The sequence below is a fragment of the Bombyx mandarina genome, chromosome 16, assembly GCF_030267445.1.
Source record: "Bombyx mandarina strain Sakado chromosome 16, ASM3026744v2".
Taxonomy (NCBI): Eukaryota; Metazoa; Arthropoda; class Insecta; order Lepidoptera; family Bombycidae; genus Bombyx; species Bombyx mandarina.
In genome coordinates, this window is record NC_143222.1 from 896,304 (window position 1) to 916,435 (window position 20,132).

The 20,132-nt window shown below is 43.7% G+C and overlaps 1 protein-coding gene across 1 annotated transcript; it reads left to right on the top strand.

The window, feature by feature from the left end:
* The first annotated feature begins 167 nt into the window (after nucleotides 1-167).
* Nucleotides 168-19,893, top strand: LOC114243471 (uncharacterized). The gene is made up of 14 exons (XM_089733492.1): nucleotides 168-263; nucleotides 472-614; nucleotides 9,290-9,614; nucleotides 9,682-9,793; nucleotides 10,091-10,178; nucleotides 10,406-10,566; nucleotides 10,874-11,059; nucleotides 13,598-13,777; nucleotides 14,163-14,313; nucleotides 14,771-14,960; nucleotides 15,985-16,011; nucleotides 16,797-16,826; nucleotides 18,516-18,658; nucleotides 19,759-19,893. Exons 1-14 carry the CDS (start codon nucleotides 182-184, stop codon nucleotides 19,864-19,866), a joined length of 1,926 nt encoding a protein of 641 aa, XP_089589618.1. The 5' UTR covers nucleotides 168-181; the 3' UTR covers nucleotides 19,867-19,893.
* The last annotated feature ends 239 nt before the right edge of the window (nucleotides 19,894-20,132 follow it).

Consider the following 20,132-nt stretch of genomic DNA (forward strand, 5'->3'; position numbering starts at 1 on the left):
TTCCTTTGTCTCAGTATTTATGGCAAGACTAGGTATGTAGGTATACGTACATATATGAGCATATTAAAATGAGATTAATAATATTTTTACAGAGAATAGGTGAACTATAATATAATAAGAATTTGAATTGTTACATTTTGAACAAATAAACAGGATACGTTTTGTCTGTAGTTGGTAAAGCATGGCTATCTGGCGGCTAGTGACGCTGGCGGTCGTGTGCGGAGTGTCTGCAGCAGACGGACACGTTGACAGACTTGCTACAGGTTAGTAAACGAGATGTTTTGGTCAACCTTTACCTGACTAACGAGTAATGTAAGAAAACAAAGATGTGGAGGCCGGGCGCGACCCTCGGGGCTGCGGCCCGACTGTCGCTAAGGTCTCTGCGAGCTTCTCTGGATGGAATAATTCATATTATTGCACGCTTAGACCAGGCGGGAGGCCATCTTCATTTTTATACCATTGTCCTTTCAGATGAGCAGTACGCACATTTCCCGACACTGTTCCACCTGGACGATTATCATAAGTGTCTGGGGAGGCCTGAGGGTCTGTACTGCGTTGGAACTTTCAACATCAGGCCGCTGCGAAGACCAGACCCTCTCTTTGATATACTGGAAGTACGCTATTCTCTTGGTGAATTAAAATATGGTTTTATCGTTGCTATCTGGCGGGATACTTAAGCGCAATCTTCGCCCAGTCCAAGAATATTTTTTGCAGTAATTATAGTACAACATAATATATAAAAGGAGGAAGCTGATTTTAGCCTGCATAAAAACACTGTGCACCCACCTTTTTTTTCCTACCTAAGCTGAGAGCCTTGAGAGGCTATTTCAGCATAACCTTAAGTAGTAGGTGAGCTCACGGGGCTCAAACCTGACGACGTTGCTAACATGAATCCTAGCAAGAGCCGTGCTTCGCAGAATCTACCACCGGATCGGAAACGCGACACACTGAGAAGATCCGGCTAGAAACTCAATGGGCTGTGTCCGAGGGTTGTGCACCCAGCGCTACTGAAAATATTTAGCGATAATAACAGCGGAGCTTAACCGATTCTAAGGCCCGTCGCCACAACACGTACAATAAATTGGTGTTCGCGCGATCATTGAAATTTGAATATAGTTTATGTAGTGAAACACACGCCAGTTGGTTTCATACTGATTTATTTTTAGACACCCTCACTACGTCATTATAAATATACTACATCTTCCTTTAACGAGAAAAAAAAAGAAATAAAATTACAAGTTACAGTACAAAAAAATATATTTTTTAAGCTTATTTACTTTACTTATTTACATTATTATCTATTGTTTATACTAATCATATAATACAGCACATAATATAACTAATTACACTCGAAAAAGAATTCTTTTAGCATTCGTGCAGTTCTTTCCTTAGACCTTGTAATAGGAACCGCGGGTGGCGACGCTGGCGACCGCGCACACAACTGGTCACTAAAGCTAGCTGGACTATCGTAATCGTCACTGACATCAAGTTGAGTAGACTGAATATCGGTGGTTGTGCTCTGTGTCGGACTGACCTGTCCACTTGCTTGTGGGTCACTCTCATTGTCAATACTGGTTCCCGGTTGCCTACTAGTTATTGACTTTTGTCGACGCCTACGAACAGTTGTCGTAATCACAGTTGGTGTCCTGCTATTTTCAATTTTTACAATCGGTTGTTTCAGTGACTTTCCTTCACGTTTTTTATGGTCTGTTGTACGCACAACCAACTGACTTCGAGTACGCCGAAAACGACTGCCGCAGTCATCTTCGATAATATAGGAGCGAGGTTGCGATGTACCTTCCACTATTGTCACCGGTTTCCTAACGCCGTTACCAATTAGAGTCGCCTTATCACCCGATAACAAGGGTTTTAACAATTTAGCCGATCTATCATAATGTTTTTTAATTTTCTCTCTGTTCATCATTATAGCTTTGTAATTCCTTTCATTATCTACTTTTTCCCTTAATAGCTCTGCAGTAGTTGGTAATTTTGTATTTAAACGTCTACCCATGAGAATTTGTGCAGGCGAATCCAATCCATTACGTGGTGTTGTTCTAAAATTCAACAAAGACAAATAAAAATCCTGACCTGAATCTATACATTTTTTAAGCAGATTTTTCACACTCTGTACTGTCCTTTCACTTTTACCATTCGACTGTGGGTAATGAGGCGATGACGTCTCATGATGTACTTCCCAATCATGCATGAACATTCTAAATTTTCGTGAGCTGTACGCTGGACCATTATCAGTCACTAATTGTGCTGGAATGCCGTGACGCGCGAACTGTTCCCTCAAAAAATTTATAACATGCTTAGAGCTAATATTCGTCAACTGTCCGACTTCTATGTAGTTAGAAAAGTAATCGACTAGGATAATATAGCTTTTCTTTCTATATTCAAAAATGTCGGAGGCTAGTTTATGCCAGGGTAGCGCGGGCACAGGGTGCTGTAGAAGCGGTTGCCGGCGCGGTCGGGGCGCGTGTAACGCACACGCTGCGCACCGCCGCACCTCTCGCTCCACATCCTCAGACAGTCCGGGCCAAAACATTACTTCACGCGCGCGTCGTTTGCATTTTTCGATACCTAAATGTCCCTCGTGGACCCTCAACAACATGTCGTCTCGTAAAGCAGGGGGTATAAAGACACGTTCCCCCTTGAAAATAATCCCTTCTATATAATGAAGTTCCTCGCGATACGGCCAGAACACTTTTATTTTTTCATTTACATCACGTCTATTTTTTGGCCAGCCATGCTTTATGTACTTAATTAAACACCGACAATCACTGTCCGTCTCCGTTTCTTTTTTAATTACCTCCAACTTTTTGTTACTATACGGTATATTTTCTATCATGAAACACGTTTGGACGTTAACTTCAGAAGAAACCCGATCATTCATCATTTCATTCAAAGGAGCCCGAGATAGCGTATCTGCAATATACATATTTTTACCCGGAGTATATACAACTTTGAAATCATACCCTTGCACTCTCATCATCATCCTCTGCAACCGAGCTGGAACCGAAACTAGTGGTTTGTTGAATAATGCATCTAGGGGCTTGTGATCAGTATGTACGGTTACGTCGGACCTACCGTAAATATACTGCCTGAACCGCTCAATCCCAAACACAATAGCTAGCATTTCTTTTTCTATGTGTGCATACCTAGTCTGAGTGTCGGTGAGCGTGAGTGATGCGAACTCTACCGGACGACCGTCCTGTAGCAGCACGGCACCCAGCGCCACACTGGATGCGTCCACCGACACTACTATCGGTACGCTCTCACTGTATAGCGCCAGCACGGGCGCACAGCTAAGCTTCATTTTTAGCTTGTCCACAGCTTCGGAATGATGCGATTCCCAGAACCACTCGGATTCCTTTTTCAGTAAGGTCCGTAACACATTCACACTCTCAGAGTAATTAGAAATAAATTTAGCTAAATAATTAACCATGCCTAAAAATCTCTCTAACGCCTTCCTATCTTTCGGATAAGGCATTTCTAAAATAGCTTTGACTTTTGAGTCATCTGCCCGCATACCATTCGCATCGAACTTATGACCTAGGTAAGTAATTTCGGGTACACCGAATTTACATATATCGCGATTAAACTTTATGCCTACTTCCTTAGCACGCTGTAAAAGGCACTCCAACCTCCTATCATGCTCTTCCTTTGTGCGTCCCCATATTATGACGTCATCGATGAAAGACTCCACACCATCTAAGTCTTCCAAATGCTGCCTGAGTTTAGCATGAAACACTTCAGGCGCACAGTTTATCCCATACGGTAAACGTAAAAATTGATACCGGCCAAACGGAGTACCGAAGGTGCACAGATCGGCGCTGGCGTCGTCTATCTGTACCATCCAGAACCCACAGCGCGCGTCGAGCACGCTGAACACAGTGGCACCGCGCAGACGCGCTGCCAGCTCAGACACTGTCGGCAACGTGTACTGGGCGCGCCGCACCGCGCGGTTCAGCGGACGGGGGTCTAAACATACACGAATGCCACCGTCCTCTTTTGCGATTAAAACAATTGCATTCACCCAATCGGTCGGGTGTGTGACCTTTCTAACCACACCTAACTCTTCCATTCTACGTAACTCGTCCAACAATTTACCTTTAATTCCTAAGGGAATTTTTCTCGTTGGACTAACAACAGGCTGTATGTTTTTATTTATTACAATACTATATTTACCAGGCAATTTTCCTAGACCTTGAAACAAGTCTGAGTACTTATCAATATTTATTACATTAACGTTGCTAATTAATCCCAAAGAAATACAGCTTTCTAAACCGAGTACATTCTGACAGTTTAAATTGGCAACAACAAATGGCAAAAAATAACGTTTGTTATTGAATGTAACACACAGATGTTCAGTAATACCTATAATAGGTAACCTGTTCCCTGTAAAGGAATGTACCCGCTTTGTAAAGGGCTTAAGGCTGTTAATTGATAAACCCAAATTGAAAAAATCAGTTTTAGACATTACATTAATCATAGACCCCGTATCTATTTTTAACATAATATTTTTTCCTTTATATTTTACAATTTCCACCCATTCATTAGACGACTTACATATGTTATTGTTCCCCGCGATCGTATTCACATAGAACATTTCTTTGCATTTTTCTTCACTATCACTGCTCGCAGTATCCATACTCAAATTTAATACCTTACGAATCGCTTTCCTTTGCACACATACTCGCGAAAAATGCCCTTTCTGATCGCACACAAAACACATCGCGTCAACTGCTGGACAACGTTCACCGCCTAGACACCGGCTGTTTCCACATCGCTGACAGGCGCTGCGAGCTGTTCTCTGCCCGCCGTTACTGCCAACTCTTGCGCCGCGTACTCCTCTCGCGCGCTGACCGCTTCGTTCACCGCTTCTGTTCTGAACTGCAGACACCTGCACACTGTCCGCAGCGCAGTTAATGTATTTACTGTCCTCTTTAGACATCTCGGCCGCCTGACAGAGTTGTAAGGCCTTCACTAGTGTAAGATCATCAGTGCGAAGAAGTCGATCTCTCACCGTGTTGTTATTGACACCGCACTCGATACGATCACGTAACAAGCTTTCGTGTAATTCACTGAATTCGCATTGCTGACTCAGTACCCTCAATGCGGTTATGTATTGGTCAATATTTTCGCCATCTTCTTGATCACGGGTGAAGAACTTATACCGTCTTACTATGATATTCGGTTTTGCTCCAAAGTACTTGTCGAACTTATTCAGAACACAGTCAATATCGTCCTCACTTTCACCTTCGTTAAAAGTGAAGGTCGTATAAACCTCGTAACCGGCCGATCCTATGAGATTCACCAACAAACTAGCCTGAACTTCTTTAGGCTCTTTGCTCACTCCAGACGCTTTAAGAAATACTTCGAACAGCTTCCGCCATTGCCGCCACGCCTCGGAGCGTGCAGCCGGACCGCCATCGAGTGATAATTCTGCTGGAGGACGCGCGTGTTCCATATTTATGTTGGTTACTTCGATTTAACGTGTATTAAGGTTAAAAACGACACACCGCTGCCACCATGTAGTGAAACACACGCCAGTTGGTTTCATACTGATTTATTTTTAAAGACACCCTCACTACGTCATTATAAATATACTACAGTTTATTTATGTATTTATTGCACAAAGAGGTGAACGAACTCTCAGCGCATCTGTTTCGAATGTTCAACGGAGCTCATAGACATCACACTCTTCAAGCCGGAACGCATTGCTGGGCTGTGGGGACGCACAAAAGGTTTTACCACTATTGTTTCATCATCTTAGGCCTTACAGCCCAGGGTGGGCCTTAGCCTGGTCCAGTATGTCTCTCCAGACTGCTCTGTTCAGAGCTTTCTCCTTCCAGTTCTTGACGCCAATATTTTTGAGGTCGCGCTCCACGCCATCCAACCATCGGAGTTTGGGTCTGCCACGACTTCTGCGGCCCTCTGGTTTGCCATAGAGCAATTGTCTCGGCATTCTGGTACTCTCCATTCGAACCACATATCCTGCTCATCGTAGGCGTCCAATCTTTATAGTTGTTATGATGTTAGGATCTTTGTAAACATCATACAACTCGTGGTTATAGCGCGTCCTCCATATCTCGTTTTCCTGCACAGCACCGAATATCCGTCTTAGAATCTTACGCTCGAACACAAGTAGACGGTTCTCATCTTTTTTGCTGAGTACCCATGTCTCTGAGCCATAAATAAGAATGGGTCTCAGTAGGGTTTTGTATAAAAGAATTTTGATATTTCGTGACAGAATTTTGGAACAGAAATATTTAAGCAGGCCGAAGTAGCATTTATTCGCCGACAGTATTCTCTTAACTATTTCTGCTGTTATATTATTATTATTCGTTATCAGAGAACCAAGATATACAAATTCATTCACAGATCCAAAAGTATTCTGGCCAATATTTTTAGGCGCTGTGTCCTCACGTAAGTCCCTCGACACCCTCAGGAATTTAGTTTTGTCTGCGTTTACTTGGAGACCGGCTTCGAGAGACGAGGCCTCGAGAGCAAGGTACGCACTTTCTACTGCGAGAGCTGATCTGCCAATGACGTCAATATCATCCGCATATCCCAGTACTTGAGCGGATTTGTAATATATATTGCCCGTCGTCTCTATTGCTGAGTCACGGATACACTTATCGAGTGCAACATTGAAAAGAAGGCAGGAGAGGGCATCACCCTGCCTTAGTCCATCATGGGTTCTAAAAGGATCCGATAGGTCTGTTTGGATCTTAACAATGCTTTGCGATGCAACCAGTGTCATCTTTGTTAAAGATATAAGCTTCGGTGGTACGCCAATCTCATGCATAGCCTGGTATAGGAAATCACGGCTTATGTTGTCGTAGGCAGCTTTAAAATCAATAAAAAGGTGATACGTGTCAGCATTAAACTCAAGAGTTTTTTTAAGTATTTGTCGTAGGGAGAAGATTTGGTCGATGGTTGATCTGCCAGGTCGGAAACCACACTGATATTCTCCTAGTCTAGGCTCCACGAAAGGTTTTAATTTGCCAAAGAGAACGTTCGCAAATATCTTATATGCTGTATTGAGGAGTGAAATGCCTCGATAGTTCTGACAGTCGAGAACATCGCCCTTCTTGTGGAGAGGACAAATAACCGCTGTGTTCCATTCCTCAGGCATAACTTCAGAATTCCATATCTGCAGTACTAGTTTATGGAATTCCTCTTCAAACTGAGACCCAGCGTATTTAAGCAGTTCACCCTGGATGTTGTCGTTCCCTGGAGCTTTATTGTTTTTGAGTTTTTGGCTGGCAGCTCTGGTGTCTTCCAGAGACGGTTGGGACACTTCTAGCCACTGATGATTAAGTGGAGCTTCGACTTCATCGATATGAGTAGCAACTGATGGTTTGTTTAGTAGCTCTTGGAAGTGTTCTGCCCACCTTTTAATGACTTCTGTTCCGTCATTAAGCAGTTGGCCATCTTTATTTCTACAGGCTGAGGTTCTTGGTTTAAATTTCTTCTTTCCGCTATTCACTTGCTTGTAGAAAATCCTGGATTCCTGCTTTAAGTAACTATTTGCAATTTCCTTAAGTTGTTGCTCTTCAAACATTCGTTTCTTCCTTTTGTGTAGCTGTTTTTCTTTAATCCTAAGGTTTCTGTAATCCTCTCTACGACACCGAGTGAGTTTTTGCTGCAATAATTTATGAGCCTTATTCTTCGCATCTGTGACTTTTTGGCATTCATCGTCGAACCAACCATTCCGTTTTCGCTTTTCTTCGTGTCCAAGAACTTTCGTAGCTGCTGTTGTAACTGCAGATTTCAGGCGTTGCCATATTTCATCAGAATCTACATTACTATTTCTATTATCTGTTATTTTATCCAGTTCTTGGCCCACACACTCAATGTACTCAGAGTTCACCCCTGGCCGTCGCTTTAACTTTGAGGTATCAAACTTTCTTGTCCTAACAGTCTTGGTGTACTTGTATTGCGATATTCTTGCCCTCATTTTGCAAACGACTAAATAGTGGTCCGAATCTATGTTGGCACCTCTGTGGCTCCTAACGTCCAGGAGGTTTGAGTAATGTCTACGGTCAATCAAAATATGGTCAATTTGGTTACGGGTAACCCCGTCAGCGGAAAACCAGGTAACTTTGTGTATGTTCTTGTGCGGAAAACATGTGCTTCCAATAGCCATATTCAAAGATGAAGCAAGGTCAATAAGTCGGATGCCTTTATCATTGGAGGTTTCGTGGAGACTATGTAGTCCAATTGTTGGACGGTATACCTCTTCTCGGCCAATTTTCGCATTTAGATCTCCTATTATTATTTTAACGTCACCTTTGGGCGCTTTAGAGTATACACTGTCCACATCATAGTACCACTTCTCTTTCTCTTCTGGGGCGCTTTCCTCCGTTGGGGCATGTACGTTAATAATTGTGTAGTTTTGAAATTTACCTTTTATTCTAATTGAACACATACGCTCGTTAATTGGCTGGAAGTCAATGATAAGGGGTTGAAGCCGCTTGCCGACGACGAACCCTGTTCCAAACAAGTGATGCTTTGGGTGACAACTATAGTACGCTGTATAATCTGCCCTTTTAACTACGCCTTGTCCCACCCATCTAATCTCCTGTAAGGCTGTGACATCGGCTCTGTGTTGTGTCAGTTGCTGGCATAAGACCTGGAAGGCTATAAAGAGTTCTAACATTCCATGTGCATAAGCTAAATTCGTTTGCCGTTTTAACATCGCCAGTTCGTTTTGAAAAAATCCGGTCCGGTAACATTACTTTTCCTTTCATAATCATTTAATTTTTGGATGAGTGGGTGATTAACCCTCTGCACCCTAGGTTTCTAGTGGGGCTGCCACTTTTGAGTGCGAAACCTCACTCCGTTATGTATCGGGTATCGTCCCTACCGAGTTCGGACCGGTTTTAAGGCGCCGGCCACTCGCCTTTCGCCCTTTGTCCTTAGCATCTGTGATCAGAACTTGGATGGTGTACGTGCACATGGCCCGGTCACAGAAGGTCCCAGGGGGTACGACGGGGACGTGGACACATCGGACTGGCTGGTCCCTGCATTCTTGAATACTTCACCACCAAAGTTATGCAGGGAGGTTTTTGGGCCTTTTATAGAGGCCATACAGGCTCGGCTCCCCCATGTTCCCACCCATACCTATAACCAGCTTCACCCCCCTTACCACTATTGTTTACCAGTATTTTTCTTAAAAGGCAATTTGTTTCATATTTTTGAGCAACGGAAAAATCTAGGAAACTATCATCTGTGTTTTTATTGGTGAAAGAACCTAAGCAATTGCGACTTTTATCAGGATTTCTCCAAAGACACAAGAAATTTCAACCGAACTCGTCTCCACCGCGGGTATTGTGTCAACACGCGGTGTGGTGCTCTACCAGAGACCAACACTACGTTGCGCTTCGAGCGATGCGTGGCGCAGTGGGGCAGGAAGCGCGGCATGCAGCTGTCGCTCCAGCAGCTGCAGTATTGCCGGACGCGCGTGCAGGAGAAGGCAGCAAGGACCGGGCCCCTGCCGCTGGAGACTTCGCACCGGGTGTTCCTGGCAGTGATCGCTGCGATCGTCTTTATGAATTTCATTGGAACTATATACGATATGTCCACTAAAGATGACGATAAAAGTAAGTAAGCAAGTAAAGTGAAATGGTATTGCGCTCGCCGTGACTAAGATGTTTCTTTACATTTCAGAAAGCAAGCTCCTCTCCTCGTGGTCGATCAGATCGAACTGGCAGTACATAGCCGGGCCCTACCCGGACGGTGACCCGCGCCTGGCAGTCCTGCTTCCTGTACAAGCGTTTAGGTCATTTTTCGGTTTAATTTGACATTTTTCTTTTCATTGCTTTATAAGGCAGTCGACATTTAATCTGCCGCAAAGAAATCATGCGTTGTGGTTTGGAGAGTGGAATAGGTGTATTACTGAAACTAAATATGGTTAGTGAGGTTTCAGAGACGTGTCTCAAAATTGCAATGTGACTCATGCTCGGGTCGGTCTATTCCCAAACTGACGTCACTGAAGTTATAACACGTACTCTATTGAATCTCGATCCGGCTGCGACTTGCATTTTAACTGATATTTGCATATTTTTTTATATTTCAGGACAATAATGCTACTTCTAGTGATAATGCTCCACGTCTGTATGATCCAGGTCGCTCTGTACATACAGAACCCAGAGTTTATTGAGCAGGTAACTATAGCATTAACTATATCTAGCTATCAATGTATGTACACGATCTGATTAGTGTGCACACACAGCACCCGTCACCGCGTCATCTTGTTTGTTTTGGACTTAAAGTATTCGTCAAGTATCTATTGGAATATTAGTTAGTTGGTTGGTCATTGTACGGTCAACAAATTAAAATCGTGATTAGCCGTAACGATTGCTACCATTCAATATGATGATGTACTTCCCAGACGTACCACAAGACAGAAGTAACAATCCTTCGGAACGGATCCTCGTCGGTACAGATGTTCTTTCTACTGTCTTCGTTCCTAATGGCGCAGGGGATCCTACACTCGAAGGAGGAACCAAGCCTTCGGCTGTTCTTTAAGTTGTTGCTTAAGAGGATAGTGAGGTGGGTAAAATTGATGTGAGTAGAAATTGTCCTGGTTGATTCTGGTCCGGAAGCAGTATACTACATAGGGTTGGTCTCTCATAAGCAGTATCCAATCTCGTGTTGAGAGCCTACGGAAACACGTTCTCAAATACAATATCATTCTTATTTGTAGAAACAAAGAAAAATAGGAACGCCATAAATTATTCCAAGTGAAGTGGTACCGTTAATTATTACCGTATTCAATCCCAGCCTTTTAACTGTTTTCTTGCCTTCATAGACGCCGGAAGCAGCATTGAGCAGATGATGATGAGACGGTGTATTTCAGGATAAGTCCCGTGTATCTGCTAGTGATCGGGTTCGCGAGTACTTGGTGGCCGCTGATGCGTGGAGGTCCGCTGTGGCCGGTCGTGGTCGAGGCAGAGAGTGCGGTCTGTCGGCGCAAGTTCTGGGCGCACGCCTTTTTCTACAACAACTTCTTTGACGACAGTAAATACTGTCAAGCACAGACTTGGTAAAGTGTTTTTGTTTAATTACAAGCCGTTCCTTTAAAATAATACATAATCGTTTTTCTCAACACAAATCACCAAACTCACAATGAATTACAATAAACCTTCCATATAAAACGAATTAGTTTTCTCACTTTATAACTCTTGTTGTTGATGTAACGAGTTAGAACCTCACCTATGAAATTGCCGTTTAGTATAAACAACAAGAAGAAACTTAAAGTATTTTTTTTTACAATACATATTTCTATGAGTCAAAATATGCATCCATTGTATCGATGCATCGCTGACAGCGCAGTGGTAATTTTCCAATACACCTCTTGACGGAGTCAAGTGCAAGGAAGCGACCCGGCCCGTCAGCTGTCGGTCGGTGGAAGCGTGCTGCGTCTCCTGTGGCGTACGCTAAGAGGAGGGAGCGGTTGCTGAAGGAACTTGGCCAAACTTCGGCCACTCCGTGCCCGTGCTGGAGGCATGTTCGGATCAGCAACACAGCGTGCTTTCCTTTCACCTTGCGCAGATCTTCTAGGGATATGGCTGTTTCGGGAGGTATCTATGGAAGGTCTGCAGGAGAGAGCCACAGAGGCTGCCACCAGTGCGGGCATATGGACGATGACGCTCGTTGACGCGCGTCCTCGCCCGCATGTTAGAGGATCAGAACTGATCAGAAGCTGAGGAGCGCAAAAGGGAGCGGGATCCCTCTTCGGCACCTCAGCGCAGAAGGCGGGGTGGGCGGCGCGCGCGTGTACCTCCCGCTCAGCCCCCCTAGGGACTGTCGCGGTCGGGTGGCGGGTGCGGGGACGCCCGGCACTCGACTGTCGGTCCAGTGGTGAAGCGGTGCGAGGGGGCTCCTGAGCGTCGCCCACGGTGTGCTTCCTGAGACGACGTCCTTCAGGATATTGCCGGAGATGAAATCCCGTGGTATCATCAGGACGGGTACCGATGAAGGTGGACTATCGGAGCGCACTGCGGTACCGTAGGTTTGGTGTAGCCGTTGTGGTGGTGCTCAATGGGATTTAGTCGGTAGTTGGTTTTTCGGGGCGAGCGCCTCGTGCGCCTTTTTCAAGGCGTAGTCTCCTGTGACGAATTGGGGGAGGTGGACCTTGGGGGACCTTGGCCCTCCTCGTCTCCCTCTTTCTCTCTGGAGGCATCGGAGTCCGACATAAGCCGGTCCGTTGCCCCCCTCGACCGGGTATCCGTAAATGGATTCCCTAGCGTTAAAAGGGAGTCAAAAAACTCTTCAGAGACATTGGGTGCTCCCTCTTGGGTATTGAATTTATTCCCTGCTAACTAATTGATCAAACTTTAGAAAAAGTGGTCTGTCAGCACAATATCTGGCGAGTACGATGGATGACGCAAGACTTCCAAAGCTAGCTCTTGTAGCTTAAAGACCGTCTGTTGTGCCGTTTCAGGTCCAGGGTTGTCATGTAAAAGCAGTGGGGTCCAGCGATTAACTAAAGTAGGCCGGATATTCACGAGCTTGTCCATCATTGTGTTTTTTTTATGCATAAGTGGGTGGACGTACTCACGGCAGACCTGATGTTAAGTGGTTACCGGAATCATAGACATCTACAACATAAATGCCGCCACCTACCTTGAGATATGAGTTCTAAGGTCTTATCAGTATAGTATAACGGCTGCCCTACCCCTCAAACCGAAACGCATTACTTTTTCACGGCAGAAATAGGCAGGGTGGTGGTACCTACCCGTGCAGACTCACAAGACGTCCTACCACCAGTAAATTGTATCCAGATCCTCACAGTTCACATCCGCAGCAATGCTGGTGCCATTTGATCAGAAGCTGCAATGAATCACACAAGCACTAGACCGGTAAACAGTGACATGACTTTGTTAGGGATCAGGTTTCATTTGGGGGACTGTCTAGGTGCTGAGCCAGGGTCGGTGGTAACTATCAGAAAGTATCCACTCTTTCATCGCAAGTGACAACGCGGGTTCGTTATTCGGAGCTATTGCAACTAAGCGCGGAAGCGCGGTAGGTGAGCTCACGGGCTCTACCTGAGAGAATTCGCTAAAACTGATCTTAGCAAGCGCTGTGCTTCTTTGAATCTACCACCAGATCCAAATCCAGTCCACTGAGAAGATCTGGCGAGAAACTCAGTAGGTTGTGTCTCCATAGACATTATTTCTTGGTTACATTAGGTCAATAAAGAAATGATTAAATTTGAAAATACAGTTCCATATTATTTAAATAAAATTAATTTGAATTTACTCGTAGTATTGATTGTTAATCATACACAATTACGTAAGAAATGGCCAGTATTGTGAAACGGCAACTTCGTAGGTAAAGAAAGAGCTATTATGATACACCAGAAACTCTTACGTAGTACAACATCCCACCAACTATAAAATATTTAATTTTTCTTGAATATGAAGAAGTTGATGGATAAATGTTACGCACAGACCTCTAGTACACGCTATCGAGCGCACGGACCGCCTGGTATAGAGTGGTTACCGTGCTCCGCAGACATCGCAGAGTGTATAGTGTAGATACAGCTGGTACCAATTGTAATTCTTGATTTATGTGTTAGGTTCTTGGCAGTGGACATGCAGCTGCACGCGCTGGGGCTGGCGGTGGTGATGTGCACGCGGGGCGCGGGGCGGCGCGCGCTGTGGCTGCTCGGCGCCATGTTCCTCGCCTCCTGTGTCCTCAACACCTGGATGGCCTACGTCTCCGAGTGGCAGCCGCTCATGTTCGTCTCGGTACCTGAGTGAGTACTAGCAGTGTTCACTCTCAGCTCGCCTTGTGTTAACCGGCCATCGGGGACCGAGGGAGCCCAATGCGTCTATACCATCGACTGCCTCCGTTGAGAAACCCTTCTTAGAAAGTACGAGGAGTAGATTAGTAGACCCACAGCTTTACATATTATCCACGGAATAGATAAATAGAATAGAAAAATATAAACAAATAGAAGAAATAGAAATAGAAAAAAATTGATATAAGGACCTTATTTATCTATTCCGTGATATTATCACTCATACTTTCGATTTACGCCACCCTGAGTTTCTTAGAAGGTAGTCACATAACAAAAAACTGAATGAATACGTTCAATTATCAGTAGTGATGTAGTAACAGATGATTTTGGAACATTCTAGAAACGTGAGAACAATGTTCAGCGGAGAGGCCGCCTTCAGCGAGTACTACACGAAGCCGTGGGGCAGCCTGCCCGCCGCCCTGCTCGGGCTCTTCGTGGCGCATCTGCACCACCACCTCTACCAGCGAGGGTTCAAACCAGAAGAACACAAGGTATACTTCGAATTATTTTAATTTTGGGTATCGTAAGGCTCACAAGTACTCACTTTGTATGTGCTGTAGTATTAAATACAGCCCCGACCGATCCAAACACAAAGTCTCAACAAACTTGATTCTTGATTCTTGAGCTTTGAGCCTTGATCTCCGGTGCCAACGTTACGATTCTCAGCTATTGCTAACTCTATCAGACCACATTCGTGGAAATACACGAATGTGGTCTGATAGAGCTCCTCTGAATCTCTGAAGATCCTCTGAAGAGACCTCTGATAATTTCGAAAACTCATAGCGCTACAACAATTGGGAATAATTCACGGCAGAAATAGGCAGGGCGGTGGTACCTACCCACGCGGACTCACAAGAGGTCCTACCACCAGTTCCTTACAAAGATCACCTAGCGATCCTCAATGATGATGAGGAGGAGGATGTAGATGTAGTTGTTGGTGCCTCCCAGGGACTGATAGTGGCCTGCCAGTCGATATTTCCTCTGATGACGACGTGGGTGCTGTGCGGGAACCTCATGCGCAGCGTCAGGTCGCGCGGGCTCATAGCGCTGTACATGGGGCTCGAGGGTCCCGTGCTGTACGTGATGGCGGCGCTCCTTCTATTCGGCGCCTACAATGGATCCACCAAAGCTGATATTGGTAACCACAACCACGCATTTGTCACAAGGTTTCTACTTTCCTAATTAACCAGCCCCGTGAGCAATCATATAGAATCGTCAAACCTAATCAATAATTATTTACATTCGTGCTTCAACAAATTAACGAAATTACTCGTACACAGGTAATAGAAAAATCGTAAAATTGTAAATGGCATTGTTAAACATGAGTGAATCGTGAGCGCCCCGCTGCACTCGCGACTAAGCTTTTAAGCGGTTGACCCGCAAGCAAATTTGTTTTAAAGCTCATGTTGACACTCTGTAGTTGTCTTTGTGTTAGATTCGTGTTTGTGTTCGCTTCGTCTCAACACCTTTTTCACGCTCTTAAGCCTTCGTCAAACAGAACGCGTACTTAGCGCCGCGTACTTAACGTCGCGCTCTTCAAATTGACTAGATGAGTCTAACGCTCCTTGACGCAACGCATTCGCCAAATCATAGTGCCCTCGATAGCAGTGTGAAAATTTAAAAGTATTAAGAAATCGAGTGATTCAGATGTGGCATTGTATAAGCATGGGTATTTTCTAACTATTTATATCATTTTTTCGGGCATTATCTAGTATTTTAATACATATTCACTCGGACGCTAAAATAAAATTTGTAAAGAATGACAACGCCTGACGTCAAAGCGTCCTAACGCCGCGACAGAGCGCTGCAAACTTATAGCGCTGGGGTTCTGTTTGACGGTATGTTACCATAGTAGTACAACACATCTCGGCGTCATAGCGCGGCGTCAGTTTAGCGCTCTGACGCGCGCTAAGTACGCGTTCTGTTTGACGAAGGCTTTAGCAATGGAATTCCGAAGTGATCCCACCCTGTGGTACAATAGATTTGTCATACGCCGTTGTGACCGGTTTAGGAAATCAAAAGTTGAGGCGATCGCCTTGTCTCCTGTTGTTACTACGAGTATGTCCTACTAGTTGATAGGGGTGGATGATGGGGAACTCATATGACATGTACGAGTACATAGTAGTACCTATAATCACATGAAGATTTTCTATTTCATTCAGGTAAAATGACGACGCCCGACTCAAAGGGTGAGTATTGATCTAAATGTTTATTTTTTTTATTTTTTATTATTTACTAGCTGACCCGGCAGACTTCGTAATGCCTCAGTCTATAAATAAAAGACCTAAACTTTTGTATAAAATAAACTTAAAACAAACAAAAGGAATCCGTTCGATGGGGGACGCAACAAAGGAAAAACAAAATTGTTATTTTTATTGAATACCGAGTGTTTTCATATTTGTCTACCTTTTAAACCTTCTCTGGACTTCCACAAATAATTCAAGATTAAATTTAACCAAATTGGTCCAGCCGTTCTCGAGCTTTATTTTCTCTTTTTTATTTTCTCGAGCTAATAAGTAAAATGCAATTTTAAAAATCGGAATCTAACTTGTTTTTTGGCACCAAAACCTAGTTATATTTTGTCTTGCTATGAATACCTATTGTTACAAGATTGACTTCGTTTTTCATTCTCTGACACGAAACATTAGCTGCTGCGATGTACTTTAGTTTGCATACAGGGTGTCCCTCAAGGGATATTTCAAGCCGAAAACTCTGTATAGTGTTCGACTAGGGCAATCACTTCGAAGAACAATATAGGTATGTTCCCGAGTAAATAGTTTCGGAATGAAGAGTGGTTGTGTACACACGCGCTCCCCCTCGACGCGGCGACGTGGTGACGAGGTGCCGGACTGCTTGTTCCTCTCGTTCAGACTTTACGTCACGTTATTAACAAAAACATACTCACGGAATAACAATACAAAGTCGAATTGAACTATTTATATTTATAATATATAACTAGTTATATTTTTTACAGATAAAACAGCACAGTGCATCGCGACAAAAGGTAAAGGACAATGCCCATTTTCTTAGGGCGTTTGAGCCCCTAAAAAAAGTTGTCGGGTCATGATGGTTTTAACTTAATTTGATAGACCAAGAAATATTGTTTCATATTCAGAAAACGATTATCATATTCTCACCCAGGTTTAAGAGAAATCTGTTTTTTTCTACAGCTAAAATTAAGTTGTTAATTGATTTCTTCGAAATCAATAATCGCTCTCATCATTATTTACAGTATTAAATAAGTTAATTGTGGTTAATGTTGCTAAAAATAAACCCTTACGTACATTTTATTATTATTATATCCTCATAATAATAATAAAATGAAATGAAAATCCGGAAGCCGGCAACGATATTGTTGTTGTTGTTTTTAAATTCGCCAATAAGCAGACAAAGAGCGTAGCCTATACAGCCTAGTCTGTCGTAATTATATATATATATTTTTTTAATAAAAAGCTGGTGTATCTCTTTTTATTGCTTTTTGGGAGTTTTGCCGTCAACTCGATGAATAGCACATTGAGTGAGCGTGAATTTCTGCAGACCTTTTACCTTGAAAAAAAAAACAATCACGGCTATGTTAGCCACAGTTTAATTCCAATGCCTCAATAATCGTGAATAACGATTATTGACGTTTAATACACAAAACAACACCCAATTTATATATTATACATCACAATAAACTATTATAAAAACATTAAAATAAAACTTCAAGTGACGCTTCACTCGGGTTGCTGCCAAAACTCTCTGATCATATATAATAAGAATAGATAATGGTAGGCCATTGAGTTTTCTAATGGAATCAATAATATCTAAAAATATTAAATAATTCATGGTTATAAGTAATAATTATTATTACAATATACAAATATTGAATTGAACAAAAATAAACTAAAAAGTCTGTGAATTATAACCATTAGCTATTTTTTTAAATTTGTTGTTCAAGTCCCAGACAACTCTTTCGTTTGGCAGCTTAAAGGTTTACTATAAGGCTTTATGGGCTAAGCCCTTTGCCTATTGGCGAATTTAAAAACTATGGCACTCAGTTTTGGGATGTTATCAAATAAGTAATTTATTTTTTTGTAAAACAATGCCAGGTTGAAAGAAATGTTGATACATAAACTAAACAACGTGAAAAAATAAGGCATAGTTTTTCAAGTACAAATAGTTTTGACATAAAGTTGGCCCACTTTTGGGCATTGTCCTTTATGAATATAGTTGACTGCAGAGCGGGTGCGAGGTCGACCCGACCCATACAATGCTGCGTGCTGCGACGGTCGCGTCTTCTAAAATGATTCTGCTGGCATGAGTGCTCTGAGGAATTGTTCGAGATGATACCGGCATCTCGTTTTTACCACCGCACCGCCCGCCACCGGAGTAGAGTTCATCCATACTACCTGGAGCCACTGCGGTCATCCACAATGCGTTTCCAGAGGTCTTTTTTGCCACGGACCATCCGACTATGGAATGCGCTACGACATGTCCTTCTTTAAACGAGGCTTGTGGAGAGTATTAAGAGGTAGGCAGCGGCTCGGTTCTGCCCCTGGCATTGCTGAAGTACATGGGCGACGGTAACCACTCACCATCAGGTGGGCCGCGTGCTCGTCTGCCTACAAGGCAATAAAAAAAAATTAGTTGCTCTGAAGCAACGCGCGTGTTTAGAGTGGATGAGTGCGTTGACGTGTGTGTGCGGGCGCAGGGTACCTGCAGCACGTGTTCTGCTGGCGCGGCTGGTTCGCGCTGGGGAGGCTGTCCCTCTCCGCGCTGCTGCTGCACTGGTGCGTGTACACACTGTTCGCGGCCTCCGTCAACACGCCGGTCACGACCTCTGCGCTGCACATGGTAAGATTTCTTACTTATTATCGAGATGTCCGTGTGTGCACAGTGCATTACCCGATACCTTTTTGTCACTGTTTCATACCATTTGAGACTGAAATGAACCCCCTCCAAGTTGTTTCCCGAGTGCCATGATATATATCTTTTTTCAAAATGAGGTTTGAGAAGAGTCCACAGCAGTAGATAGCGACCTGGGTCCACTCCTAGCAATACATATATCTTTAGGAGTTATTTTAGTAGTGGTCAATAATGGTTCAGGGCGTTGTCGGAAGTGAGATAATTAAATAACACAACTGGTTAATTGGAGCGCGGAGTTAATCGCGACTCAACTTGAAAAGTAAAAAGCAACGCAGCTCGCGGGCGCAGCCGCGTCTTATGACTACGAACAATTTTGTTTACATAACAAACTGTGTCCCTACATATCCACGAACAACGGTAACTAATTACCATCAAGTGGGCCGTCTACGCGTTTGCCTACGATAATAAAAAAGAGATGATTTCCTATGGTTTGTACGAGACTCCTAAGATAGGTATATGTTTTTTTATTGCTTAGGTGAATGAACGAGCGCATGGCTCACCTGATGTTAAGTGGTTACCGGAGCCCATAGACATCACAGATAGAAAACCGACTTTGAGGTTCCAGTTGAGTACTGATGCAAAATAAAAAACTTGGTGGTTTCGTTTTTATGACAGATGTTATTTCTTCAGCGGGAAAGTCACGGGAGCTCATGAACACTGTCTGGCTATCGTTCTCGTCGAACCCGTCGCTGGCGACGATGTGCTCGACGAGTAAATTTACCCTCAGACACAGCCCACTGAGTTTCTGTTTCCGATCCGGTGGTAGATTCTGCGAAGCACGGCTCTTGCTAGGGTTCGTGTAAGCATCGTCGTCAGGTTTGAGCCCCGTGAGATTACTTACAAACTCGGCGAATTTAGAATAACCCCTCGAGGTTACTAGAATAGGTGGAAAAAAAAACCAGTCACGTCGCTCGATTGTCAGTTTGTCTCTTTAATGTACCCGTAGTGAGTCGTAGTGAGTCGTAGTGAGTCGTAGTGAGTCGTAGTGAGTCGTACATAGTGTGTACCTTGCGGCGGCATGGTTGCAGGTGCGGGACACCCTGGCGACGGCGTGGCTCACGTACGGGGCGGCCCTCCCCCTCACGCTGCTGGTGGAGGTGCCCGCGCTGCGACTCTACTCCGCCCTCGTCCACTGAACGCTCCGAAGATGTAACGGCCTCCCGGCTCCTTGTATTCTCAACTGATTATGTTTTTTTTTTGTTTGGAGACAAAACTATGATGACATTTCTATTTGTCCTTAGATTAAGAAAATTATTTTTTTAGGTTCAATATGTGTCTCTTAATAGATTACATTATATGATCACATTAAATAAAATTCGTGATGATTTATTGCTATTTATTTATTGCTACCTTGAACAATGTTTAATTACTCAACATCCTCAGAAATCTTGTAGGTGTAACG

Bases quoted from the DNA above. Each gene is read 5' to 3' on its own strand.
- LOC114243471 (XM_089733492.1), top strand. From the start codon at position 182: ATGGCTATCTGGCGGCTAGTGACGCTGGCGGTCGTGTGCGGAGTGTCT. The intron at 264-471 runs GTTAGTAAACGA...TTGTCCTTTCAG, and splicing joins CGTTGACAGACTTGCTACAG to ATGAGCAGTACGCACATTTC. The intron at 10,179-10,405 runs GTAACTATAGCA...TGTACTTCCCAG, and splicing joins ACCCAGAGTTTATTGAGCAG to ACGTACCACAAGACAGAAGT.